The sequence below is a fragment of the Poecilia reticulata genome, linkage group LG3 (genome assembly GCF_000633615.1).
Source record: "Poecilia reticulata strain Guanapo linkage group LG3, Guppy_female_1.0+MT, whole genome shotgun sequence".
Lineage (NCBI taxonomy): Eukaryota > Metazoa > Chordata > Actinopteri > Cyprinodontiformes > Poeciliidae > Poecilia > Poecilia reticulata.
Genome location: NC_024333.1, coordinates 27433198 through 27457383, shown reverse-complemented (window position 1 = coordinate 27457383; position 24186 = coordinate 27433198). Strand labels below are relative to the sequence as shown.

The 24186-nt window shown below is 38.8% G+C and overlaps 1 protein-coding gene across 1 annotated transcript in view; it reads right to left on the bottom strand.

Moving 5' to 3' along the window:
- The window catches only part of galnt2 (UDP-N-acetyl-alpha-D-galactosamine:polypeptide N-acetylgalactosaminyltransferase 2), a 67978-nt gene extending 44170 nt beyond the window's left edge, over window positions 1–23808 (bottom strand). Inside the window, exon 1 of the mRNA XM_008405798.2 lies at window positions 23307–23808. Coding sequence (XP_008404020.1) covers window positions 23307–23402 — 96 coding nt within the window. The 5' untranslated portion in view covers window positions 23403–23808. The remainder of the gene's footprint in view (window positions 1–23306) is intronic.
- Window positions 23809–24186: the final 378 nt, after the last annotated feature.

Below are 24186 nucleotides of genomic sequence, written 5' to 3'. Positions count from 1 at the left end.
AGCCCAGCTTATAAGCGCTGAGTGTTCTGACCATTTATTGTTACAAAGTCAGGATTACTTTGTGTTAGAGAAAAGTGCTGGTAAAATGAGGATCATTTCAAGTCTAAATCTTTCAGGGGAATGAATAATTTTGAGGTTAGCTGTATTTGCAAATCTGGTGCAGCTGATAAGAGACATTCTTCAGATTTATTTCTGCGTAAAATAGCTGCTATGCTTTACACATGTGTGCACCAATAGTACTTTTTGACAGGAATAAATTATCTTTGCTTTTAAGTCTAGATAAAAAAAAAAGTAAATGCACAAAAATGTGGAAAGAGTGGTTAGTAAAGTCCCTAAGAAATCCCTGAAGCCTTCATTTGGTTCAGAATTAAGATTGGACTGAGCAAACTGTGACAAGTCTCACCAGTGTGTGTGTGTGTGTGTGTGTTTGAGCTTTCTCATAGTAGACTCTATCTCTCTCTCAAAGGAACAATTGTGCCTGCTGGACTCTGTCCCGAAACCCCATCTGCATCCTCCTCACACACCAACTCGTGCACAGAGAGGTACACACACACACACACACACACACACACACACACACACGCACGCACGCACGCACGCACGCACACACACACAGATCTGCAGACGAACTCCAACAAAGCATCAAACCTAATACATAAACATCGGTTCCTGTCCTCTTTTCTCAGCGTAACGCCGCTTCGCGGAGTTGAAGTCTCAATCAAGTGAGCGACTTTAATTTGTCAGTCCGCCAAACATCCCAGTCACAGTTTCTGCACACGTAACTTTCACTATTTACTGACATATCTGATGCTTTGCTGTCAATAAAATAATGTTTCTGAATAGTTTTTATAAATATCTTTTACAAAGCACTCACACGGTTGGAGGAAGGATTCTCTCTGGAGATTTGAGCTGCGTGTTTGTCACTGATTCTGCTCAGTGCAGCTCAATGACTGGACAGCTCCTGTTCCAGACAGACTTTTATTTATTTCTCTCCAAAGCTGAACAAATCTGAGGCATCAGATTCAAAAGGAAAAAGAAAAAAACTTGGGTAATTATCACTTTAATGCTTTACTGGAGTTAAACTGTGTGCGTTTGGTTTTTATGGTCTATTAGAAACAAGTGGAGAAATATCTCCACACACACCAGAGCCAACAGATAAAGAACAACACTCTTCAGTGTGGAAGTCACTCAAAGTGAGCCATCTTCAGTTTAAATGAGGTTTTTAAATACAAAATCAGAGGAAGGGTTAAGTTTGCTGAAAGGTTTTAGAAAAAAAAAAGCTTTTTCTATAGAGATATGTTTTGTTCATTCAGGCTATTTTTTAAAAAGATGAGAGATTGTTGCAGGATAAACGCTTCCCTTTGTTACAGCCACTGGATTTACAAAGTTTTCCCCACAATAAAATACAAACACTTTTCAAATGTTTCCAGCACCAAACGTTTAAGATGAAAACAACCCAAATTAACTAAAGAAAACTATTTTAATTAACTACTTTAAATCATTATTACAGTCATTAATAATGTCTTGTTTTAACTGTAAAAACATTTTCCAAATGTAGGCTTTTAATCAAATGATTGCACTTTATTTCAAAGTTTGAATATTAAGCACTTTCAGGGATTTTAAACAAAGAACCTTCCAAACCTCAAAAACATCTAACTGAAATTCAAGCATTTTCATCACTTTTACAGTATTCACAACTCACTAAAATGTTGCTTTGAAGTGAGTTGCACTTACAATAAGTTAAAGAAGCAACTAAACTGAATCACTGGAGCTTCACAGGACATCAAATGGGAAACAAATGGAGGCATTTTGCTAATGTTGGTTGCATATCTCCAATATGGCCAACACTGACAATGCCAAGCAAAAATTAAAATATGTACCAATCGTTTCATACCCGCCTACAACCAAATGCAAATACAGGAGTGGGCTGAGGCGGAGGTGGGAGTCACCGCTGATAGCAAAGGGAAGAAAAACAAACTCACAGAGTATTAAAAAGTCCTGTTAGTCAAGTTTACCAAGCGCCACTGCCTGCTCATTTCTCGACAGTAAACAGCGCTCCTGACACCACAGTGTCATTCACACATATTGCGGCGCCGCAAGCCTTCACAAGACACGCAGAGAGGAAACGGTCTTTTCATGTTTCAGTGAGAAGAGCCACAGACAGCAGCCTCTGTGTTTCTGTCCAGCGGTGCAGCCGGACAGGAACATGGAGCAACGCTGCACAGCGGCCGGCAGAGAGCTGAGGAGTTCGGTGAGAAGCTGCAAGTAAAAACAAACGAGCATTTGATTCTGGAATATATGAGGCTGTAAATGCAGGTTTTAGCCATCAGCCCTTCTCCAAGGTGTTTGGATGCCAAATGTGTGAATCAACTGAAGAACGAAAGCTGAAAACTTTTTGAAGATGCTGACTGAAGCTCATTTTACCATCCCAAACTAAACAAATCCAGAGACAAGATGCCACTTAGAGAGGAAGACACTGTTTATTCCAAAAGCAGCACAAACAACAGTTTGCAAATGAGACCAAGAATTCACTGCAAAAACAGAATGTTACTTCTGGAGCAAATACTGTATCTTAGTGCACTTAAAAAACAGACAAAACTTACTTACAAGTAACTTTTCTGTGATATATAGGAGTTTGTTTTAAGTCAATAATTGATGAAAAAGTATTAGATCCGCTGGCAGATTATTTTACTTATAATAAGACATATGTCCCATGTCATGAGTGAAATAATCTGCCAGCGGATCTAATACTTTTTCTTCAATATTAAGAGATTATTGACATAAAATAAGCTCCTATTTCTTGCTGAAAAGTTACTTGTAAGTTAGTTTTTCTTTTAGATGTACTAAGAAATTTGCACTGGAATCTAGACAAGAAAATACTTGGTAATATTTTGTGTTTCTGTAGAGATGCATCCTGACAAAACTAAAGTTTCAGGATGGCAGCATCAGGATGTGGCGGGTTTATCTGCACCTCCCGACAGATATGGAAGGATGAAAACAGAAACATCTGAAAACATCAGCCAGGAAGTAAAAGCTTGTTCACAAATCGGTCCTCCAAATGAATAAAACATCTAAACTAAATCCAACAAAAATAAAAAGAAGAACATCTGTCATTATTATTCAGGCATTTGGTAAATGCAAATTACTTTAGTAATCTTAACTGTCCCAAATTAGGAAAGCTTTAGAATATTTTAATCATGGACTGTGCAAAAAAAAAAAAAAACTTTTGAATAGAAACTAAAAAACAAAACAATAAAAAATTATTTTAAAAAAGACAGTAATGGGACACAGATTCCAGAATTTTAAAGAAAAGTAATAAAATTCCTCCAAAACACATAAGATGACAAAACTGAATGGCCAACTGCCATTCAGAGCCAACTAACAAAAGTTATAGAAAAGTGAAGTCCAAAAAAATGTCCAGGAACAAAACAGACAAAAATAAAAAAAAGTAAAGAAATCCACCATGTGTTGAGTGTCAGGCACTCAGAGTCACAACACCATCATCTGCTCGTGTTCTCAATCCACTCAAACTCTGAATCACCACTTTGAAAAGAAATGTGGAGTCCAGCCTGTGCGATTTTCAAAATGCCAAATGTTGATATGATGGCGAGCGTTCAGCGTTGTGAAAGCTGCTCGTTCCTCTCCTGTTACATGGTGGGAGTCTGGGACAATCGATTCAAACAACCAGCTCTTGGCAGAGGCCAAGTCCGCGTCAAATCCTCAGAAAACCAGAGAACACCCAGCTGGAAACACAAAACCAGGAATAATTTACAGAAAGACAAAGGGCGCGGGGAGGCGAAGAGGAACGGTGAGGCTGAAAGACGGAGCGAGGAGGGAGACGGGAGAAAAGCTGAATCATCTGAGTGCGTGTCAGCGGAGGAGGAAAGTAGGTCAGGGTGGTGGGGCACAGCGGGTGAGGTTGTTGAAATCCTCAATTCAGTTGTACAAACTCTTTCATCAACCACTTGCTTCCTCTCCTTTCTTTTCCTTCAGCCTTCCTCCTCCTCCTTCTCTTCCTTCTCGCTGCCAACAGTAATTGATATTCCCTCCTCTGTCACCACTGACAGCCAATACACACATTTCTACTACAGCTACAAGGAGAACTACATGTCATCATGAAGCTTATTACACACAAAAAGGTATGTAATTTGATCAGGTGTGTTAAAGGTGACCTGCCAGGACTCCTTGACCAGGTTTTCAATCGGTCTATGGCCTAAACAAAACCTGTTCATTACATTTTTTTGCACAAAATCATTCCTTCTAAGTTATTTGCAGCCAACTTCAGAAGCCTCTTGTGACTTCAAATCCAAATAAGCTAATGTAACGTTTACACTCGCACATGAAAATGGCTGCAAACAGAAGCACAATTATCCAACTGGACAGCTTTGAAAAGCATAAGTGGAGCCTCCTGCACAACCGACAGGAATGCAGCAAGTAGTTTCTGGATTTTAAGTCACCAACAAAAGCCTCGTCTTTTCCAGCAGCCATTGTACACAGCATACAGCAGTAAAACCAGCAAAACAAACGTGCTGGAACTCTGACTGGGTCGCTAGGTGACGGGCTGGGTTTGGCTGGGGTTGCTAGGCAACGACGGAATAAAACTTACCAGAAGGTTTTTGAAACGGCTCATTTTCAGTCACCAAAAAAAAAAAGCATTCACTTATTGCCAGAAAACAGCTCATCGTTTTTTTAAGCACTTGGGCTGCTTTTAGCCCGAGCGCTAAAAATGGAAGCATAAAAATGTATAAAACCTGAATTCTGCATAACAGACCACTTTAAAAAAGGAGAATCTAATTGAGATACATCAGGCGCCAAAAAGGCAAGCAGATAAAAACGACGACACTGACATCATCCGATTTCAGATAAAGAGTCAAAATCACACCGACCCTTATCTCACAAAACAGGAGTGTGTTGGTGTGTGTGGAGGGAACAAGAGGGAGCTTTAGGTCTATAAATGTTTTCTTTACCCTACAAGGAGAACAGCTTCCTGTAAATCAGCAGGGGAACGAACGTTTTTCCTTGATGGGAATCACATATGGTTGAGAGGAAGCGAGGATAATCTATGTGTTTTGGTTTAAGTCAGCTTACACAGCCGAGCTAAAGGCAAGACCTGGATCCTACACACAAAAAACCGAGAATGTAAAAACAGAAAACGACTTCATTCATCCACCAGACATTGCAACAGACGTCACAGGTTGTAGTGGTAGATAATATGGGTCACGTTATTCTGCGGTATTAGTATGATAACACAGATTACGAAAATCTATTTATTACTTTTTTATGAAACTTTATGGCTGTGATGGCATGGCATAGCAACCAGCACCACAAACACAAACACAACCTCAGTTCTGCCTATTTTGTGCAACAAACATCATCTGCTATAAGTCTGGATGCCTTTTACTTTAAAAAGTGTAATTTATGTCACTAAACTGCACAGTAACTACATTTAATCATATTTTTGATTGTATTGATATTTATTGAATCTCTTGTGGAACAAACTGTGGAGAAAATGGCAAACATAGCGTTTCCGATAACATTGTTAGTTTTGTTATTTATTATCAAACACTGAATGTCATCATGACACTGATAGGTCAAAATTCGTGTAAGAATTTTTTTCACAATAAAAGCCCTGCCTATCATGCAGCAGCTGTGACCCGGAGCCTCTGAAGTCACAAAATAATACTTTTCTGAATATGTTTCTTAAAGGTTGTTATTGTTAATATACTTAACATCTAATTATTTTATTTCTCCTCCACTTTAACCACTTTAGCTCAAACTCGCTTGTCATGGTCAGTAACGCTTTGAAAACCGAGCAAGAAACAAGTCAAAGTGCAAAGAAAATTCTCAGAAAGCCTGAAGAATTGCTGATTAAGAGATAATTAAAATCTTCTGCACATTAAAACTGCAGGAATAATTAGAAGTCTGGCTTGAATCAAAGTTCAGGAAGAAAAATAAGTTTCACAAAACAGGGTTGTTATAAGACAGGGTAAGTTAGGATTTAGAGGTCGCCACAAAACAAGACAAAAATATCAGTTTATTTATGAATAAAGTTTTAGAGACTTTATTCATAAAACAAAATAGTGAAAAACTATTTTAGTTTTTGACGTTAACTGCAGGTCTATTCCGAAATGTTTCATGCAAAGCAGAAACCCGAGCATCTATTCTGGACACCAACACAACAAAAAACCCTAAGAGGAAACATGTCTGACAGATTCGCCTTTTAGTACTGAGCATAAAAATCCAAAGTGCAAAGTTCTGGTTTCTCATCAAGAGGTCGGCATACAGGGGCGTCAGTGCAGAGGTCATGGTCCATTTAGCTTTGAGGGTTGTAAACAGGTATCAGTTTGACTTTTCTGAGGCAGCAGAGTTAGTCAAAACCCAGAGGGTCAGAAGGAGGAGAGGTGAAAACCGATTCCTATAATTATTTTTATTTCAATCAATAAAGTTAAGCATTTTGTTTTCTTCACTTTTACAAGCTTTTAAACCAAGGTTGTAAAAAAGTAAGCCTCTGTGGAACAAAGTTTTATAGGGTTCAGTTACAGGTGACCTACTACTCTTCCTTGAACAGGTTAGGATAGAAAAATGTTCATTAAAGTTTGTAATCAAAATCTTTCTTAGATCATTAGATTTCCGTCTGGTCAGCTCTGACAGTGTTGAGCTCCTTTCAGAAGGAGCTGTGCTATTACTAAGTGTTTATACTGACATTTTATAGCACAATTGGTTAACTGTTACCTTCAGTGCTTATAAAAATACTGTAAATATATCAAATATGACTTAAAATAAATTTTAATCCCTAATTTATTGCCTTGAAATTGGGTTTCTGTCCCTTTAAAAACTTCTACTCTTTCTGAAACTCCGCCTTCAAGAAGTCATCACGACATGGCTCCTCTGTTGACCCTTTAACGTTTTTACCAGTGTTTCACTGAGAAGTAGTTCCTATAATGTGTTGGCTAATTGCTGCTGCTAGTCTGAAGGAGCTGAGTGGAAAAGTCGCAGGGAAAAGCTGCTCTGTGCGGTGGAAACACGGAAGCTGCAGCTCCGAGGAGGAGCTGCATCTCGAAGGCGGGGCTAGGTCCACCCCGGTATTTTGAACAGCTCAATGGTTGCTGAGGAGATTAAAGGATCTCTCAAACATGCATGAAAGAACTTAAGCAACACTCCAGGTATGTTTTTGATGAGAGAAAAACATTATAACATGATATGAAGCTCAATGAAGTCCATTTTACATAACACTGCCCCTTTAAAATCTATATAAGCTGCTCCTGGCCACGTCCTTCAAGTCAACGTTTACACTCAAACATGAAAATGTCTGCAAACAGATGCATAAATTATACAACTGTACATTTTGAAAAGCAGAAGTGGAGCCTCCTGCACAACTGACAAGAATGTAGCAAGTTGTTTCTGGATAGTAAGTCAACAACAAAACAGAGGTATTTTCCAGCAGCCATTGTACAGAATATACACAAGTAAAACCAGCTGACCAAACGGCCGGGAGCTGGGCTTGGGTTGCTAGGTAACGGGTTAGGGTTAGCTGGGGTTGCTAGGTAACGCCGCAACCCCAGCCCTTTGAATGTGACTCAATATTTGGGAAGTTTAACAGACACCAAAAAACCTCAACTTACTGCCAGAAAAGCGCTTGGCATGTTTGTAGAAACAGATGGGATAAAAACCTCTAAAAAGTGAATTTAGGTCCCATTTATTTAAGAATAAACCAAAAATAAAGCCAATAAAGGATCCTGCTCATATAATTTTCTCTGTCATGCTCATTACTGGTAATTAATCAAAAGCTTTATTACTGCTCCCTCCGTCATGCAGTAATAAATTTCAACACAGTCCTGGCTGCAGTTTCCTGATCGGAGGTCTTCCAGCAGCAGCAGCAGCTCAGAGCTGGCTGCTACACGACTCTAAAACGACATTAATGTTTGGTGATGTGTTTAAAGAACCCACAGGGAGCTGGAATGTTTAATTCTCTGTTAAAACACTGGGCTCTGTGTTATCACGATCCACGGCTTGTTTGTTATGTGTCATTCAGACATCTGGTCCTGATGGGCCCTCCTCGATGCACGAATGCGTCACGTGGCTGCGCTGCTGCGCTGCTGCGTTCCCGAACACTCAGCCCGTCAGTCCTGAGCTGCATCGCGACCAAAAGTCGGCTCTGCATTAAACCTCACTGACGTGTTCAACAGGCTGCACTTACAGAAGCAGATGGAGGAGTTTTAATGAAGGCTGAGGAGCCACTTTGCTTCCTGCTCTGCAGCCCTTCAGGCACATAAAAGTTTACATTTTTAATGACGTACAGCCCCTTTGAAACAGACGCTCGCCCTAAAACTCATCTGTGAGAGAAGGAGAAAGCTTTCTTAGTAACGACCAAGAGTTTGAAGGAAGCAGGGCTGTATGTTGAAGAATAAAAACTATATTTATGCAGTCATTAGTCTGTGGTGCGTTCAAACAATTTGTAGTTTTTCACACTAAAAACAACAAACATCAATGCCGTCATTTGGGATTTTATGTGGCAGACAAACAGAAAGTGATGAATAATAATGAACTAAAATAAAAATCCTGTGGTAACCATTTGTATTCAGTCCGCTTTACTCCCTAAATAAAATCCAGTGCAACAAACAGGCCTTAAAGTTTATGATCACAGATTCTCTGCATCGACGGAGGTTGAAATATTCTGCAAAGAACAGGCAAAAGTTTCAGATTCTAGATGTGCAAAGTTTGGGGGTCATGCAAAAAACTGCAGCTGCATGCCACACTTTTCAGCATTGCTCTTATTTATAGAAAAATAGATTGACTGAAGCTAATTTGTACTCAGTAAATTAATTTTCATTGGCCAGCGAAAGTCTGTCACCAGAGCATGTTGTCTCTACGCCTGTCACAATAAATCAATTAATCACATGATAAATTAAAAGAAACTCAATCATTTTAATTTGGTTGATTTATTATTTCTCTCGTTTTACCATAAACTGAATGCTAAAAGTAGTCAGTCTGGTGCTTTGAGCTATTTTTGAAATATAATTTTATTTACAGATGCTTCATAATTCACTTTGTTTTTTTATTTATTTTGGATATTTAAAATATCTTGACTTAACATTCTTTGAGAATGTGTTCTTGCATTTTTATGCCATTATTACCTGAAAATGGCCTCAAAACAACAATATTATTGTTTATCGCAATACGTTCTGGAACAATTTATCGTCCAGCCAGGTTAGTTATCGTGACAGGCCTCGTTCCCTCGTGTTTCATCAGCCCTATGTGACGCACACTGAGGATCATTAAAGGATCATTAAATCATCTTCTTCGCCATCATTATGGTGGAAGCACACTCGGTACTAGACATCAGATCTACTTCATGGGATTCAGCTGAAACATATCAAAGAATATTTGTCCATCACATTTTACAGTTTCCGTTTAAGTAAAAGCTAATGAGAGCTCAGTAGTTAAGACAACAAAGAGCGACTGAAAGACCTCAGAGTGGAGTCAAAGACCTGCCTGCTGTCACAGTTTGTCTGAGCCCTGCTGCTGAACTTCTGACGGCGTAATTTCATTTTGCCATGTTCCTGCATTTTAATTAGCCGGCAGACAGGAGCAGCATCCAGACTTCACCAATTACCGGACAAGGCTGCAGATATCGCGGCGCTGCTGTATTTACACTCTGCTGAGTCAATCATTCACCGGCAGGAGAACTCTGACCTGTAAAGAGCATCGCCACAGTCTGCGGCTGCCATCTTGTTAACGGGTGGCCGCGAGAAGGAGACGTAGAGAAGAGATGGAGGATGACATGTGAGACAGCGCGCGACAGGAGCAAACAAAGCTTGACAGCCAGCAGCTTGTGTTGATCTACACAAACAATCCACATATTCCACAGACAGACAGGAGGAAGCACCAACACAGCCCTGAATATCACAAAGGGGCCACAGCTCAGGCGGCTTCCCACCACCTGGGCCCGTCCAGTGAAGCTTCGTCTGCTGCAGAGGGAGCAGCAGATTTGGCTGCGACTCAAACCTGACGTTGGACTCCGGTTCATTTTAACAGGCAACAGGGAAAGCGTGAAACGAGCCATTTCAAACCAATCCAAGTGACGGTGTTGGATGCCTTTAGCTATTTTTAGCTCATCTTGATGGGCTGCTGCTCCACCCACACCAGGCGGAAAGCAAAGATAAATCAAAACAACCTTTCATAGCTGAAACACAGCAACAGTGGGGGGGAAAAAAGCACAAAAAACCCAAGAGCTTTGGGTTTGTTACAACTTTTTTCATAAGTGTGGTTGCTGAAACTGGATTAACTGGGCCCAAAGTCAGTCACAGGCCCGTTTCTGTTGGGTCTGTAAAAGGGTAAAGTGTAGGCTAATGGGCTCCCACAGCGGTCAGCTGTTTTAAAAGAACCACATACATGAAAAACCTGGATTTATTTATGACTTTCAAAGGCCTACATTTGTGCAAAGGCTGATAGGAAACTGTTTAAGTATAACATAGTTAAATTATTACAGTTTACAGGGATTTTTCAAATTCAATAAATGTAATGTTGCCCAATCCAGTTGCTTTTATTTGAAAAAAATAATCATATTGTAATAAATCAGATTATTAAAATAATCATCAGCTAATTTAGTAATCCATTAATCTTTAACTAGAGTATACAAACTCAAAAATGCCATTTGCTGAAAAAAAACAACAAAAAAACATACTTACAGCAGTAATTACACCAAAACTGTACAAGAAGTTTATATATGTTGCAGTTAAGATAACAAAAAAAATCCCTTTTGTTTGTAAAATATTCTACCGAAAACTCCTCAAGTGGCATAGTTTGAGCTTCACCTGCTTCAAATTTTGTAAAAAGTCACTTTCAGTAAAATATCTATTTTCTTATCTAATTACTTGCGTATTTTAATGTATTTCTAATATTGCATTTAAAAAGTTTAAATAAAAAACCTGTCAGCTCTGTCATTACTGCAGCAGTAGGAGGAGGAAACTTTCTCTTCTTCTCATGCCTCAGCTGCACGTCTGACTTGAGAAAAAAATCCTACAATCTGTTTAACTGCAGAGTTACGACACTGTGCATGTGCACAGCCTGGCCCCGCTCCCAGAGCGCAGATTACATGTGTCTTTGGCACAGAAGACAACTGTGAACCGGAAACTGACTCCAACATACAGAAGAAACGCACATAAATCAACTTTTATAAAAAAATTAAATAAAAAAACTGTCAGCCTATAAAATTCTATTGGTTCTTTTAGGTTTAATGAAGCTATTTATTCGACTTTCTTCCTTCATAAGACCTTGATCTAGTCAAAATCCTGCTGGGTTTGAGCCCTACAGTTGGTGAACCTGTATGTATTGTAGTTAAAATGAAAATAAACCCTTAGTTCCACCGTAAGAGCTGCATGTACACACACAAAAAACACACTGTAAGCTACAGGACATAATCGTAACGTTGCCAACTCAAAAATAACGTTTACAACTGAAAATATAATTATTTTTTTTAATACAGTTTTAGGCGCTAAATATTAAAAATATATTTATTTACAAAATAAACATAAGTTGTGTGCCTCTATCAAGGGGGCTGCTAATAATTTAAACTTGATCTCCGATACAACTTGTCTTCCTTTGTCCTTGAGCTAATGTTCGATAATACATAAAGCGGAAGTTATCCTATCAAAATAAAAGCACCAAACCGAAAACTGGACGTTCATCATATATACAAATACAACTAAGTAAAAGACGTAAGCGCTAAATAAAAGGGATACAAACAAATAAGGAGCTTAGTTTAGGGTTATTTACGTGCATCATAGAGCATTGTTCAGACAAAATAAGAGTGATTACACAAAAAAAGGTACATACAGGCTAAACTCACTCATTTATAAAATATTTTAAAGACAGCTTCAAATTTTAATTTCACTTATATAAAGTGGGACATATTACGCAAAATTCACCATTTGCACATTTTTCTACTTCCACTTCTACTTCCTCACTGCTTCTAAAAATAGACCAAGTGCTAAAACAAAAACACACACACACACATATACACACAGCTGCTTTTTGGCAATAAGTTAATGCTTCCTGGTGTCTGGAAAAAAACAATAAGTTTTTAAAAGTCGATTCAAAAACCTCCAGATTTTTAAGTCACATTCACTGGTCACTGCGCTGTTACCTAGCAACCCAAGCAGAGGTCCAGCACATTTGGTCAGCTGGTTTTATCACCTTATGTGCTGTACAATGGCTGCTGGAAAGTCTATCCAGAAACCACTTGCTACATTGGTACATCTTGTTAAATCTAAAGTAGGCATCTAGCAAGGTGTACAGTATTCCTAATCAGCTGGATGTTATTTGTATAAAACATATCTGTATGCTAAAAAGCCTGGTTGATATCAGTCGGCTTTCCTGTATACAGTGTATTTACAGTAAAAAGTCATTAACATAATTTTGATTTAAATTACAACGGCAGCACATCTCAAGAGTTACGCTAGTGAAATCAAAATCAGCAGGTTGCAGCGCTACAAAAACCTGAAAATGGCCGAGCCAGAAGCTTTCCTCTGTGGATGCTCAACATATTTGTGTTAAAATTGAGGGTTTGGTTTAAAACCGAGCCATATATAACAGACATTACATTAAAAAGGTCTAATTATGCTACACCACTAACCAAGGTCTCCATCAGAACACGGAGTCCTACACAACAGCAGAGCACCAGTGCCATCCAACGAGTCCATTTATGCGCATTCATGCTTTTTTCTCAACATAACTCCAGCAGCTTTAAAAGGAAACTCCACTTATGGATTTTTACATTATTTGTTAAACTCAGGTTTGAGGAAGAATCCGTCTCAAGCCTAAAAGGTTAATTGTTGGACTTCTAGGTGTATTTTTTTAAGCCTTCTCCTTCTACCTAACACAACAAAAGTCACATATTTGTTCCAGTGGCTGTTATTCATCTTGGTTTCTTCCTCCTTTTTTAAAAGGAGCAGTAAAGGAAAGTAGAACCGCATCAGCAACTCTGCTTCCTGAAACTCGTTTCACTTTACAGTAAAAAGAAAACTTTACAGGCCTTTCCTGTAACTTGGACCATAACTTTAAAACTTTTATGCTTTTCTGTGAGCGTGTGTTCACTTCAGTCTGCCTCATCATCATACAAAGGTTTTGAGATCACAGAAAACAGCCTGCCTGGAAAAAGTAGTTGTTCCAGTTTTAAGATTTAAAAAAGAAAACTTGACTGCATGTGTACAAAATACAACCTGCTTTACGACCAGACCGCATTCTTCTGTGGCTGTTCCCAGTAGTCAAACTGGTAATATCTGTCCTTCATGTCGCTTTCAAAACCCGAAAAAGTGACACAACAAGAAGTGGCACATTGTTCATTCATTCAGTTCTGGCACAGAAAGGCTGGAGTCAGATAATGAAAGCTAAGAAATGGAGAAGGATGTGGCATTTACAGTGAATTACAGATGGGAGCTTCAAAGGACGGCATTTTAACACAAGAGAGCTAAAATGAACAAAGGTCAGATGGATGTGGAAATATTTCATGGCAGAAAAATCTTTAAATATCAACAGAAGAGAAGCTTTGCTTTGTTGTTACAGACAACACGTAGAAACAAATCGATCTGGGCCTTGCACAGACGTATCTCTGTCACATAATTTAAAAAAAAATAACACTAGCATTCATACAGGATCTGTTTCAGCAAAGTTTTCATACAAATGAACGTGAACAAACCTGCCAAACCAACAGGGGGCAGTGTAGCGTAAAGCTAAAACCCAAGTCAGCCAATTAGATCGCTTCAAAACCAACCACAACTTTCTGCTAGGAATTAAAAATGGCGCCAGTTAGGGCTGGACATTATGGCTGAAAAGCGATATAAGTGTTTGGTTGATATAAATAAAATTGATCCGTTTTTTGTTTCAAATATCTGAAATACTGTGAAACCAGTGAGGTGACCTTTTCTGTTTTATCCAGTTTTCACTTCACGCCATCATTTCTCTTATTTTTAAGCAGTTATGAGGCACAGTGGTGAAACATTGAACTGCGGCTGCATCAGTTACTCAACCGGTTGTTGCTAGGTAACCAAAGAATGAGTGAGCTAGTTGTTGCTAGGTAACCAAAGAGTCAGTTAGTTGATTCCATCGTCCTCGAGAGTTTAAGTGGCTAAAGTCTTTCCTCTGCCTACATCCCCCAGAATGCTGAGCGGTTCTGGATCAGAGTTCAGTGAAACTACAGAATATTAGACATTTTATCTGTTGATATTAGACATTTTATCTGTTGATATTGATCATGTGTCGATATGTTGCTATTAATTTATTGCCCAGCCTTAAATGGGAACAAACAAAACAGCGTTCTGGATCTGCAGTGCTTTACAAACCTTTTTAAAGTAACATTTTATGTTGTAAATGTCTTCCACTTAGGCACAAAAACAGTGAACAAAGACATGAATCTTATTTGAATTCAAGGCAGAAGAACAAAGTCAGTCTCGGGATCCTGTGACCCAAATATGGCAGATCACACATTTATCTGCTTTGTCTACCAGGGAGAGAAGGAGGTGGGTGGACAGGATGCCTGTTTCTTATGCACCTTAATTTATTCTATGTTTGCTATTTGATTTATCTGCAGGGACATACAGATGAAACGGGGCAGATGGAGTAGCTTAAAAGAAAAAGATGCCAAAGTGTAAAATGTAAATATCTGACACATATGCTGATGCAATCTGTCTTTTATCTCCTTGGATTTGAAGGATTGTTTTAAAAAAAAAAGGAGAAAAAAAAGCTGAAAACAAAAGAGGCAATATCTATCCTCTAACCTAGACTTCTGTTAAAGGCTGAAACTTTACAGTTGTGAGGACTCATGCACCCAATAAAGCCTCATCACAGCAGCGCTGATAGAGGGAGCCCTGCACGTAATTCTCTCCATTTGAATGCCTCTGCTGTGGAAAGGTCACAGGCAAAACACCGTGACCACTCGCGCTCCATGTAAGTGGCAAATTTGTAAATGTATCCCGATAGCAGCACAGATTGCCGTCAGTCCGACTGCGAAGCTGCGACGGCTACATTAATACGGCGCTCTGCAACAAGCTGAACAATAGAGGGCTGTTCTGTTTTCTCTTGATGTGATAATAAGAAGCATCTCTTTGAAAACTTTCCCTCTCTGCATGAGCTCAAAGAACAATAGATATCATCGCTCCTTTCAACTTTCCCATTAAAGTTTGGCATCTGGCAGAGAGGGGGAAAAAAACAAAAAACAAATACGACATAAGAGGAAAGTAATCAGTTTAAAACTTAAGACATGAATCCAACATGTTCCTGTGTTTAAGCAGAAGGGCTTAAATGACAGAGGGGGTACAGTCGAAGAAAAGCAGACACAGAGCGGAGGTTTTATGTCAGGGATCAAGATTTCTTGGCTGTTTTTCAGGCTCCCTCTCCTTGTAGCGGCGCCATTAGATGGTAACTGGGTTTCAGAGGCTCCATACAAACTCCATACAGCTGCTAGAAATAAAACCAGCCAAGTAGATATTACTCTTTATTCTCCTGTTTGAGATCTACTGCAGTCCCATTATCAATTCTTTTCTGCTAGTTTCTTCCTCTCCATCTTAAATGTTCCAGATTTAAATAGTTTATAGTCTAGAAAACTCAACTTGAGGTTTGAAAGCAAAAAGCACTCGAAAGGCCAAGACATACGCAAGACATTTGTGCTTCAAAAACCTTTTAGAAAAGCAGTAAAATTCATTTGGCAAACTTAAAATGATCAATTTTCTGTGTTACAAAAGGTTTTTAAAAAGTAACAGGACTAACAAACCAATTATCTGTCAAATATTAGCTTGTTATTCTAACAAGGAAAGTGGCAAGTAGTTCAACTATTCTGCATAATAAGCAATTAAAAGCTGCAAGTAAGCAACAAAAAGCAATAAATGAATATTTGATAACATTGTCATAGAAATAATAAGCATTATATCATTTTCTAATTTAAACGAATGCAATTAGATCAAGTTGTACATCCTTTGATGTAAAATTTGAAACTGTGGTACCTATAAAGTTAAATGCATTCAACATTTTTTCCATCACATTATGTTTGAAACAACCAGAGAAAACCGATAATTTCTACACTTTTCTAGCATCTCGTTACAAAAGAATTTAAATTATGTTTGATGGCAGATTTGATACATTAGTATAATTTCATTTAGAAAGAAGAATGTGGAAATACCAGCATGACTTTTACCTTTAGTTACTCTTTTCCACATTGAAATAAAACTCAAAAAACTTAGAAAAACAAATGTTTAGTTTCTGACTTCATCTTCATTTTAAAACAACTCGACAATGTGCAAGTCCACAAACACAGGAAGCCATTTTCCTTCATGAAAAAAACCCACTAAAACTAAATCCTCTGTGTTAATTTTTCCCTTCCAGATCCAGATGCTGCACTGATAAGTTTCTCGTCTCCCAGATTTACCGGCAGCCGTCCCCAGAGAAAAGAAGCCGTCGACCCTAAAATCACCCACGCAGACTCGCACATCTGCGCGCTGCTGCAGCACAGCAGCAACGTCGTTTCCCCGACACTCACAGGCAGAAAGTTAACCAACTCTAATGAGAGTGTGAAGTAGATTCTGGGTTAAAAAAAATAAAAAGAAACTGATTCTCCAGCTAAAAAAAACAACTTTAATTAACATTCATTTCTAAATTTACAGACGGATTAGGTTGAGAATCTCTTATATAAAAATGATCCAGAGATTCTCTGCTTAATTTGAGTCATTGATTCTTGCGGTTGGCTCAATGAAGCAGCACAGAGGGTGAGATTATATTATATTTTGGCAGCGTAAACATATCGAGCTGCTGAAGCCTCGCCGGTGTCGAAGAGATGCGACCCTGCTGTAGCTACACAGCAGCAGGAACCCCAACATGTGCGATCAATATTATGAGTAAAGCAGCGTGTGAACAGGTTTCAGGACAGAAATCACAGGAATAAAAGGTGCAAGTCACAGATTTTGGTCTGATTATGGGTGAAAACGTGAAAAATCTGGGAATTTCACACGCCGATGTTGGGCTGCAACTCACAATTATTTTAGTAATCGATTCATGTATCGCTTTTTCCTGACGATTAATTGATTAATCGGATAAAAAACTGGCACATTTAGCACATAATAACTTAAGCAGTTTTGTAAAATATTAAAGATGCAAATAAATAATGCAATGAAAAATAAACATTTTGTTGCCTAAAATGCAATAACACAAGCGTTCATTTAGTGTTCACTGCATAATAATGCATCTGCAGCTAAAAAAAATACTTTACCAACATGTGAGTGTCTCAGTCCTTTCTGCTTGACTTAACATTAAAGTGTGAATTAATCTTTGATTTTTTTTCTCTTTCTTTGGATTAACCAATTAATTGGATGGAAAAGGTGCCAAATAGTAGATTTTGTTAACAGAATTTGAACCAGGTGAAGCTAAAAATGCCACTTGAGGAGTTCTGTACGTTTTCTTAATGCAAAATGTATAAATTTTTGCTCAGTTTTGGCTTCATTACTGCTCTAAGATTGTTGTTCTTGCAGCTATTCTTCAAAATAAAACCAGAATATATTGTATGGCCAAAACGATTAATCAGATTAATCGTGATGAATCCATTACTAAAATAATGGAGTTCTGCCACTTGAGCAGTTCAAGATAGAACCGATTCACAGAAAAAGTTTTTTTTTTGCATCTTAAATGGTCTTTTTTGACTTTGCTTAGTCTAGTTAACGATTAATCTGTTAGTAAATTAGTTGACAATTATTTCAATAATTGATTCATTGCGATTAATCGATTCTTCTGTAAACCACCAAACAGAAAACTCATCCACGCCCTTAACGAGGCAGCCTCACCTTCACTCCAACTTCTCCAAAAAAACAAAAAAAAAACTCCTGCTTTAAAACCCGCCAGATGCAGAGTCAGAGAAGCCATGCTGTGCGTGATAAAAGACGGTGGTATCCACAAATCTAATCTTTGCTACCAGCAGAGACAGGTGGAGGAGGCTGAAGGCCTAGAGCTGCAGATAGCTCACTGAACCAGCCTGACTCCCCACTGAGCTCGTCTCCCTGCTTCGGGTTTCTGAAAGATGAAGAACTCGCAGAACTTCAGCTGCCACCTACAGACGACTAATGCAAACCTGAACAAAACCCACTCAGACTCCCCTGATGCTTGAGGCTCGGCTTCCCCTCTGGGTGAGAGCAGGAACGTGAGTTCATGTGTGCAGAATCACACTTCCTTCCTGTTTATCTGAGGCAGATGTTACCCCGTACACCTCATATCAAGAACCATCTTAGATGATTTTATGGCTGCAACTAGCGATTACTTTGGTCATCGATTATTCTGGTAATTAATTGGATTTAAAAAAATGGCCACATTCTTCATGATTTTTCCTTTAATATCTTGAGCTCATTTCATAACGTTAGAAAAGATGCAAATAAACAAATGGTACAATTCATCTTTTGAATAAGAAAGTGAACATTTTGTTTCCTAAAATACCTTATTTTAGTGAACACTTGATCAAACGTAGCAACATCAACAATACCTCCAACATCAACATGTGACAAGCTCAACAATATAGTGCTGATCTGATCGGTTGATAATATTTTGCATTAGTAATATCATAGCAAAAGGCACTTGATGCATTTTTTTTACTGAATTTGAAGCAGGTGAAGGTGAAACTGACACTTGAGGAAATCAAGACAGAACAGATTCACAGAAAAATAAGGTTTTTTTTGCATTATAATGCAAAGTTTTTTGTTTTGTTTTGTATTTTTTACAATTTTTACTGCTCTCAGTGTGTTGCTCTCAGTTTTTTTTTAGTTTGTATCCCCTTGTTAACGATTAATCGATTACTAAATTAGTTAATTATTTTAGTAATCATGATTCATCTGATTAATAATTTCAGCCCTACAACATACTCGAGTTTTATTTAGAAAAAAAAAAGTTTTTTTATTTTAAATGTACTTGATATTTTCAATAATGCACGTGTCAAAAAAAACAATGATTTTAGAAAGATCTTCTATATTATGCAAATATGGAAAATCTGGGCATTTTCACAAATTTTATACATTTCATCTAAAATTGAGACAACAACTTTTAAGTCTTTTATAGACCTTGCAATAATCCAGCACTTTATATTGGCCTTAATGCATAAAAACCCAATAAAATCTAATAAAGTTTGCAGCTGCAATGTGACGAGATGTAACAAAGGTCAGAGATTTACTTTCACTGCCTACTTTGCATTGGACGACCACATGAAATCCAGATAGAATACATTGAGGTTTGTGGTTGAAACACAAGGTTTAAATTTCTTCTGCACTAGGAAATATTAAATCCCTCCTAATATTTTGTGATAGTTTATTGAAATCTAAACCAATTTTATTTGTTTATTTATTTGTCATTATAGCAGAAGAAACACAATAAAAAACACATCAACTAACAGTTTAGTTTCAAAAAGCCTCATTAAATTGGTCTACACGCTCTGAGGAGGAGTTCTCCCAAGCAGAGGAAGTTTCAGGCTTTGGAGCGTCACGCTTTGATCCGCGGAGCCGGAGCGTGAGCGGTGTGTGACAGAGACGAAGAAGCCAGCTGAACTAATTCTCTTCGCAGAGACAGGGCTGTTTGAGATTCCTTCAGAGGAGGCCGTTTGAGTCAGCTGCCGTGACCGAGCGCATCCTGAGTGATCGGGGCTAGCTATGACACGCCGGCATTCATCTCTGTCAGCCGGAATGGAAGCAGGCAGGCGCTGTGCGACTCCCTGACCAATAAGAGGTGGATGGAGTTCAGGGTCGAGTGCAGACAGATGTTACAGGGGAACTGTTATGCAAAATTCACATTTTGAATGTTTTCTGGCTTCCATTTGGGTCTCAAATCAGCTTAAAAGTTTTATACTTACTAACAGAATAAAACATGGAGAACCAAGCTTTATCAGGACAAGAATCCAGAGAAACACCTACTAGTTCATACTTTATGGACTACTTATTCTTTTTAAACATGGGGAACCAATATTTAGTTCAATACTTTTACCTTTTTGTCTCTTTTGGTTTGTTGTTTTGTTTGCATTTCCTTCTAACTTATGTAAAGCACTTTGAAGTGCCTTGTTGCTGAAAATGTGCTATAAAAATAAAATTATCTTGCTTTTGACAATAAGCTAATGTTTTTGGTGTCTGGAAAATGAGCCATTTCAAAAGCCTCGTGAATGTAACATCACAAATAAGCAGACACTGCCCGTCACCAAGTAACCTCAGTGAGGCCCAGCCCTATTACCTAGCAACCCCAGGAGAGTTCCACCCGTCACCTAGCAACCAAAGCAGCTCCAGCACATTTAGTCAGCTGGTTTTACTGCTATGCAATGGCTGCTGAAAAAAACTAGGGTTTTATCATTCAGAAAACACTTGCTGCATGCTTGTTGATTGTGCAGGGCGTGGCCAGCAGAAGCTTATTTGGATTTAAAGTGGCATCTAAGAACCACTTATGAATCAATTTAAATTATTTAGGTAAACCACATCTACTAAAACGTGTTCCCCAAAACTCAGCTAACTTTAGGCTCATAACAAGATTTCTGTCAAATCTGCTTATTGACAGCAGGAACATGTTATCTAACGCTTCTGTCAGACTTAAGAAGAGAGCGACAGAAAGCGACACTCTACCCGAGCTGCAGCGGTGTTGTTTAAACTGATTAACTGTCCCGCTGTGTAAAGACACCTGCCGGGTGCATCCCGTCATCCATATTAATGCTCCTGGCAATCTAACGCCTGGAGAAAGTTGCTTATCTGGGAGTGTCACTTCGACCCCTCTGAGAACCTCAGTAACACACACACACACACACACATACACGCGCACACACACACACACACACACACACACACACACACACACACACACACACACACAGCGGGCAGAGCTATCAGCCTAATGGAAAAGTAAAAAGGCTGCTGTGGTTGACTGGAGCAGAGCAAACACAGAGAGACAGATAGGACCAGACAGGAGACAGGTGGAATACACACAGGATGTTCACATGGCCTCATCCAGTTTACTGAGCACACAGCCTGGATACACACAGAGGAAACAGCCATCATGCATCCACACATTGTGCTTTATAACTTGTGCATGTACAGGCTGAGTGTAATGTGAGTGGGAAACATGTGAGGAAAATTGACAGGGTTCTTAGGTAAGTTTGGGCTAAAACTAATTCAGTCTGAGTCAGGGAGGTCAAACCGAGAGGGTCGCTGAATCCGAATCACCTCAGGTGTTTGAGAAAAGGTTTCAAATACCAATTACCACCATCATTGATTAATCTGTCAGGTGGGAACTCAGTTAATCTATGAAATGTCAGAAGAAGTTGCAGCTTTCAAGGTAATGTTCTCATTCATGAAAATGCAATGACAGGGACTTTCTTGGCCATCACCAATTTAGTGATTTAAAAAAAATCTCATAAAGTGCTTTTGATGCATTTCATTCACAGGAAGGACAAAGAAAAAATTTGATTTTTAACATCTGACCTGCAGATTAGAGCCAGCCAAAGTAAAATTGGCCACTTCTGATTAATTTGTGCATCCTTACTTTAAGCAGCAGGATAAATTAAGCAAGATAACAAATAAGTTTTACATTTATCAGTCTAAAATATTGAATAATTCCAATGGTTTTTTTCTGACTTAACATCCTACTAAATATTCAACTTTTTTCCCCCTCAAACAATCAGTTAATCAATCGTATACTCGTATTACCCTTCATTGGCTCTGATCGGTAACCAATAGTTCAATTACTGAAAAATCAAAAACATTTTCCTCCCAATTCATTAAATGCATTATGGACTGAAGAACTCCCACCATTCTGGTCTCCTAACGCTGAACCTCCAGAATTAGCAGATCATTTTATGACCATTGGTCATAAAAGGGCGTAGCAGCAAACTTTCATGACTAAGGGTGTTTTCACAACTTATAGTCTGGTAAACTTTGTTCGATTGGGAATCAAAATTGCAACATTTGTTACATTTTTTCAGCTGTAGTTTGCTTTCACACTGCACTGTGTCAAACAATCCAAAAGGTTTTTTAAAAAACATGTTCCTCCCCTCACCTGTGGTGGCGCTGCAGCAAGAACCACTGAAGGAAGCAACACAAAAACCTCTGAAGAAAACACGAACGCAACTCCATGAAATGCAAACAAAAATGGAGAATTTAGGAATCTTTTAATGGCTAACTGGAGAATATAGACTAAAAAACATACTCCGAGGAATAATTAAGCCAAATCTGTACCGAAAATATATAAATTTTGCATTTAATATATAAAAAACATAGATATGTCCAAGAACTCAAGTGACATAGTTTTAGTTTCACCCAGTTCAAACTAAAACTATGCAAAAATAATAATAATTTAATCAACAGATTAATATTGAGTCAAGCAGAAAGGGTGGAGCTTTTCACAACTTGATGTCAGAAGTATTTTTTGGCTGCAGATGAATTATTTGTTTCAAATGATCAAGCATTCACTAAACGAATGTTGTGTTACTACATTTTAGGCAATAAAATGTTTATGTTCTTACTGAAAACTTTTTCATTCAATTCAGTTTAAACTTGTCGATTCAGCATTCTAGGATTTAAATAGTTTGTTATTTACATCTAGAAATGTTTTTCTAATATCGTATTTTAAAAAGTCTTAAGGTGTCAAAAGGAAAATTCAAAGAATGTGCTCATTTTTGTCTGATTAATCGTCAGAATAATCGATTCAGCATTCAAATATCCGGAACAGTGGGGTTAGAGATGTTTGTTTTCATTGAATTACATATAAAAAAGCCACTTAGTGAGAGCGTGTGGCATGTCAGTGATTTGAAGCAGCGTTAATCTGCACACTTCCTGATCTTTGCTTATTGCTCAGAAGGCAGCAGCGGCAGCTTGTGCTGACGTGCCTTATAGGCTTAAACACCCCCGGTTCCGAGAGCCAGGCCGGCCACATTTATATTGATAACCACTGCTCTGCATGTGTGCACACGTATTGTGTCCATAAAGACCAAAAGAAAGAAAGAAGCAGATAAAAGCTGCTGATGGGGGAAGCTTTTCTCCGGCAGCCGCTTGACGGCGACCACCGGCACCGGGTAGGGGGCTCCGTGCACGCCGGACCAGCCACCCTGTCCACACGAATCTCCACCAAATCAATGCCTGCCCACTGATAGTAGCAGGCCTTTTATCACACGGCTCACATCCACAGACAAAAACAGAGGGAGGACAGCCACAAATCACGCCGCGGACGCCGTGGCTTTGTCCCGGAGGGATCATCCATCGGGGCGCCGGTTGGGGCGGACCGTGCCGCCAGAAAAAGCAGTCGAGGAACGGAAACCCTACCTTCCGACTCATCGCTGTTCCCGAGTAGAAGTAGTAGGCTATTCCCAGCACCCATAGCACCGCAAAACACAGCAACACCCTGGATTTCCTCCGCATGGCTGAGAGCTTCGCGTCGCTGTTCTCCGGTTTGCGTGTTCCGCGACTCCCCGAGAGAAGCTGAGCACTGAGTCCGGTGCGGAGCGCTTCGCTTCGCCGTGCGGCTTCGGCAGCCTTCGTTCAGTCGGTGAGGGGGAGCGGAGAGAGCAGGAAGCAGCGAGCCAACATCGGCGGGGTTAGAGGGCAAAGGCTAAGCGACTCTAATCCAATCAAACACCGGCTCAGGCAGCGCTGGAGGAGGGCCAGGGGGTCGGCAGCGAGTCGAGCCGTGCGGTTCCGTGCCGGAGGCGGGTGGAGGAAGTCCCGATTGGGAAGCGGATTGTTAGAAAGGTTTAGATGTGGCTGAAGGAGCACCGAGAGGGGAAAATACATCACATTGTTTCAGTTTCCATGTGCGGCCGATAGGGGCGCTAGAGACTCTTTAAACAGGGTTAAAAGCCGCAAACAAAAGATGAAAGCAAAAAGAACCTCAGATGAACCTAAAACTGCTTATCATCATTGATTATTGATGATGATAATCATATTAGTGATGATAATATATTTTTATATTGTATAATTATTCATAATTTCAATAATTAAAAACTAATAATTATAATAATCATAAATGTATAATATAAATAAATATAACTATTATTATAATAATATAATAATAAATGTAATAAAATAATTACATTATAATTTTATTAACTATTTAATCATAGATTATTATTATTATACATTTGTGATTATTAAAATGATTAGGTTTAATATTTTTTTAAATTAAAACAAAATGTAGAAATGTAGT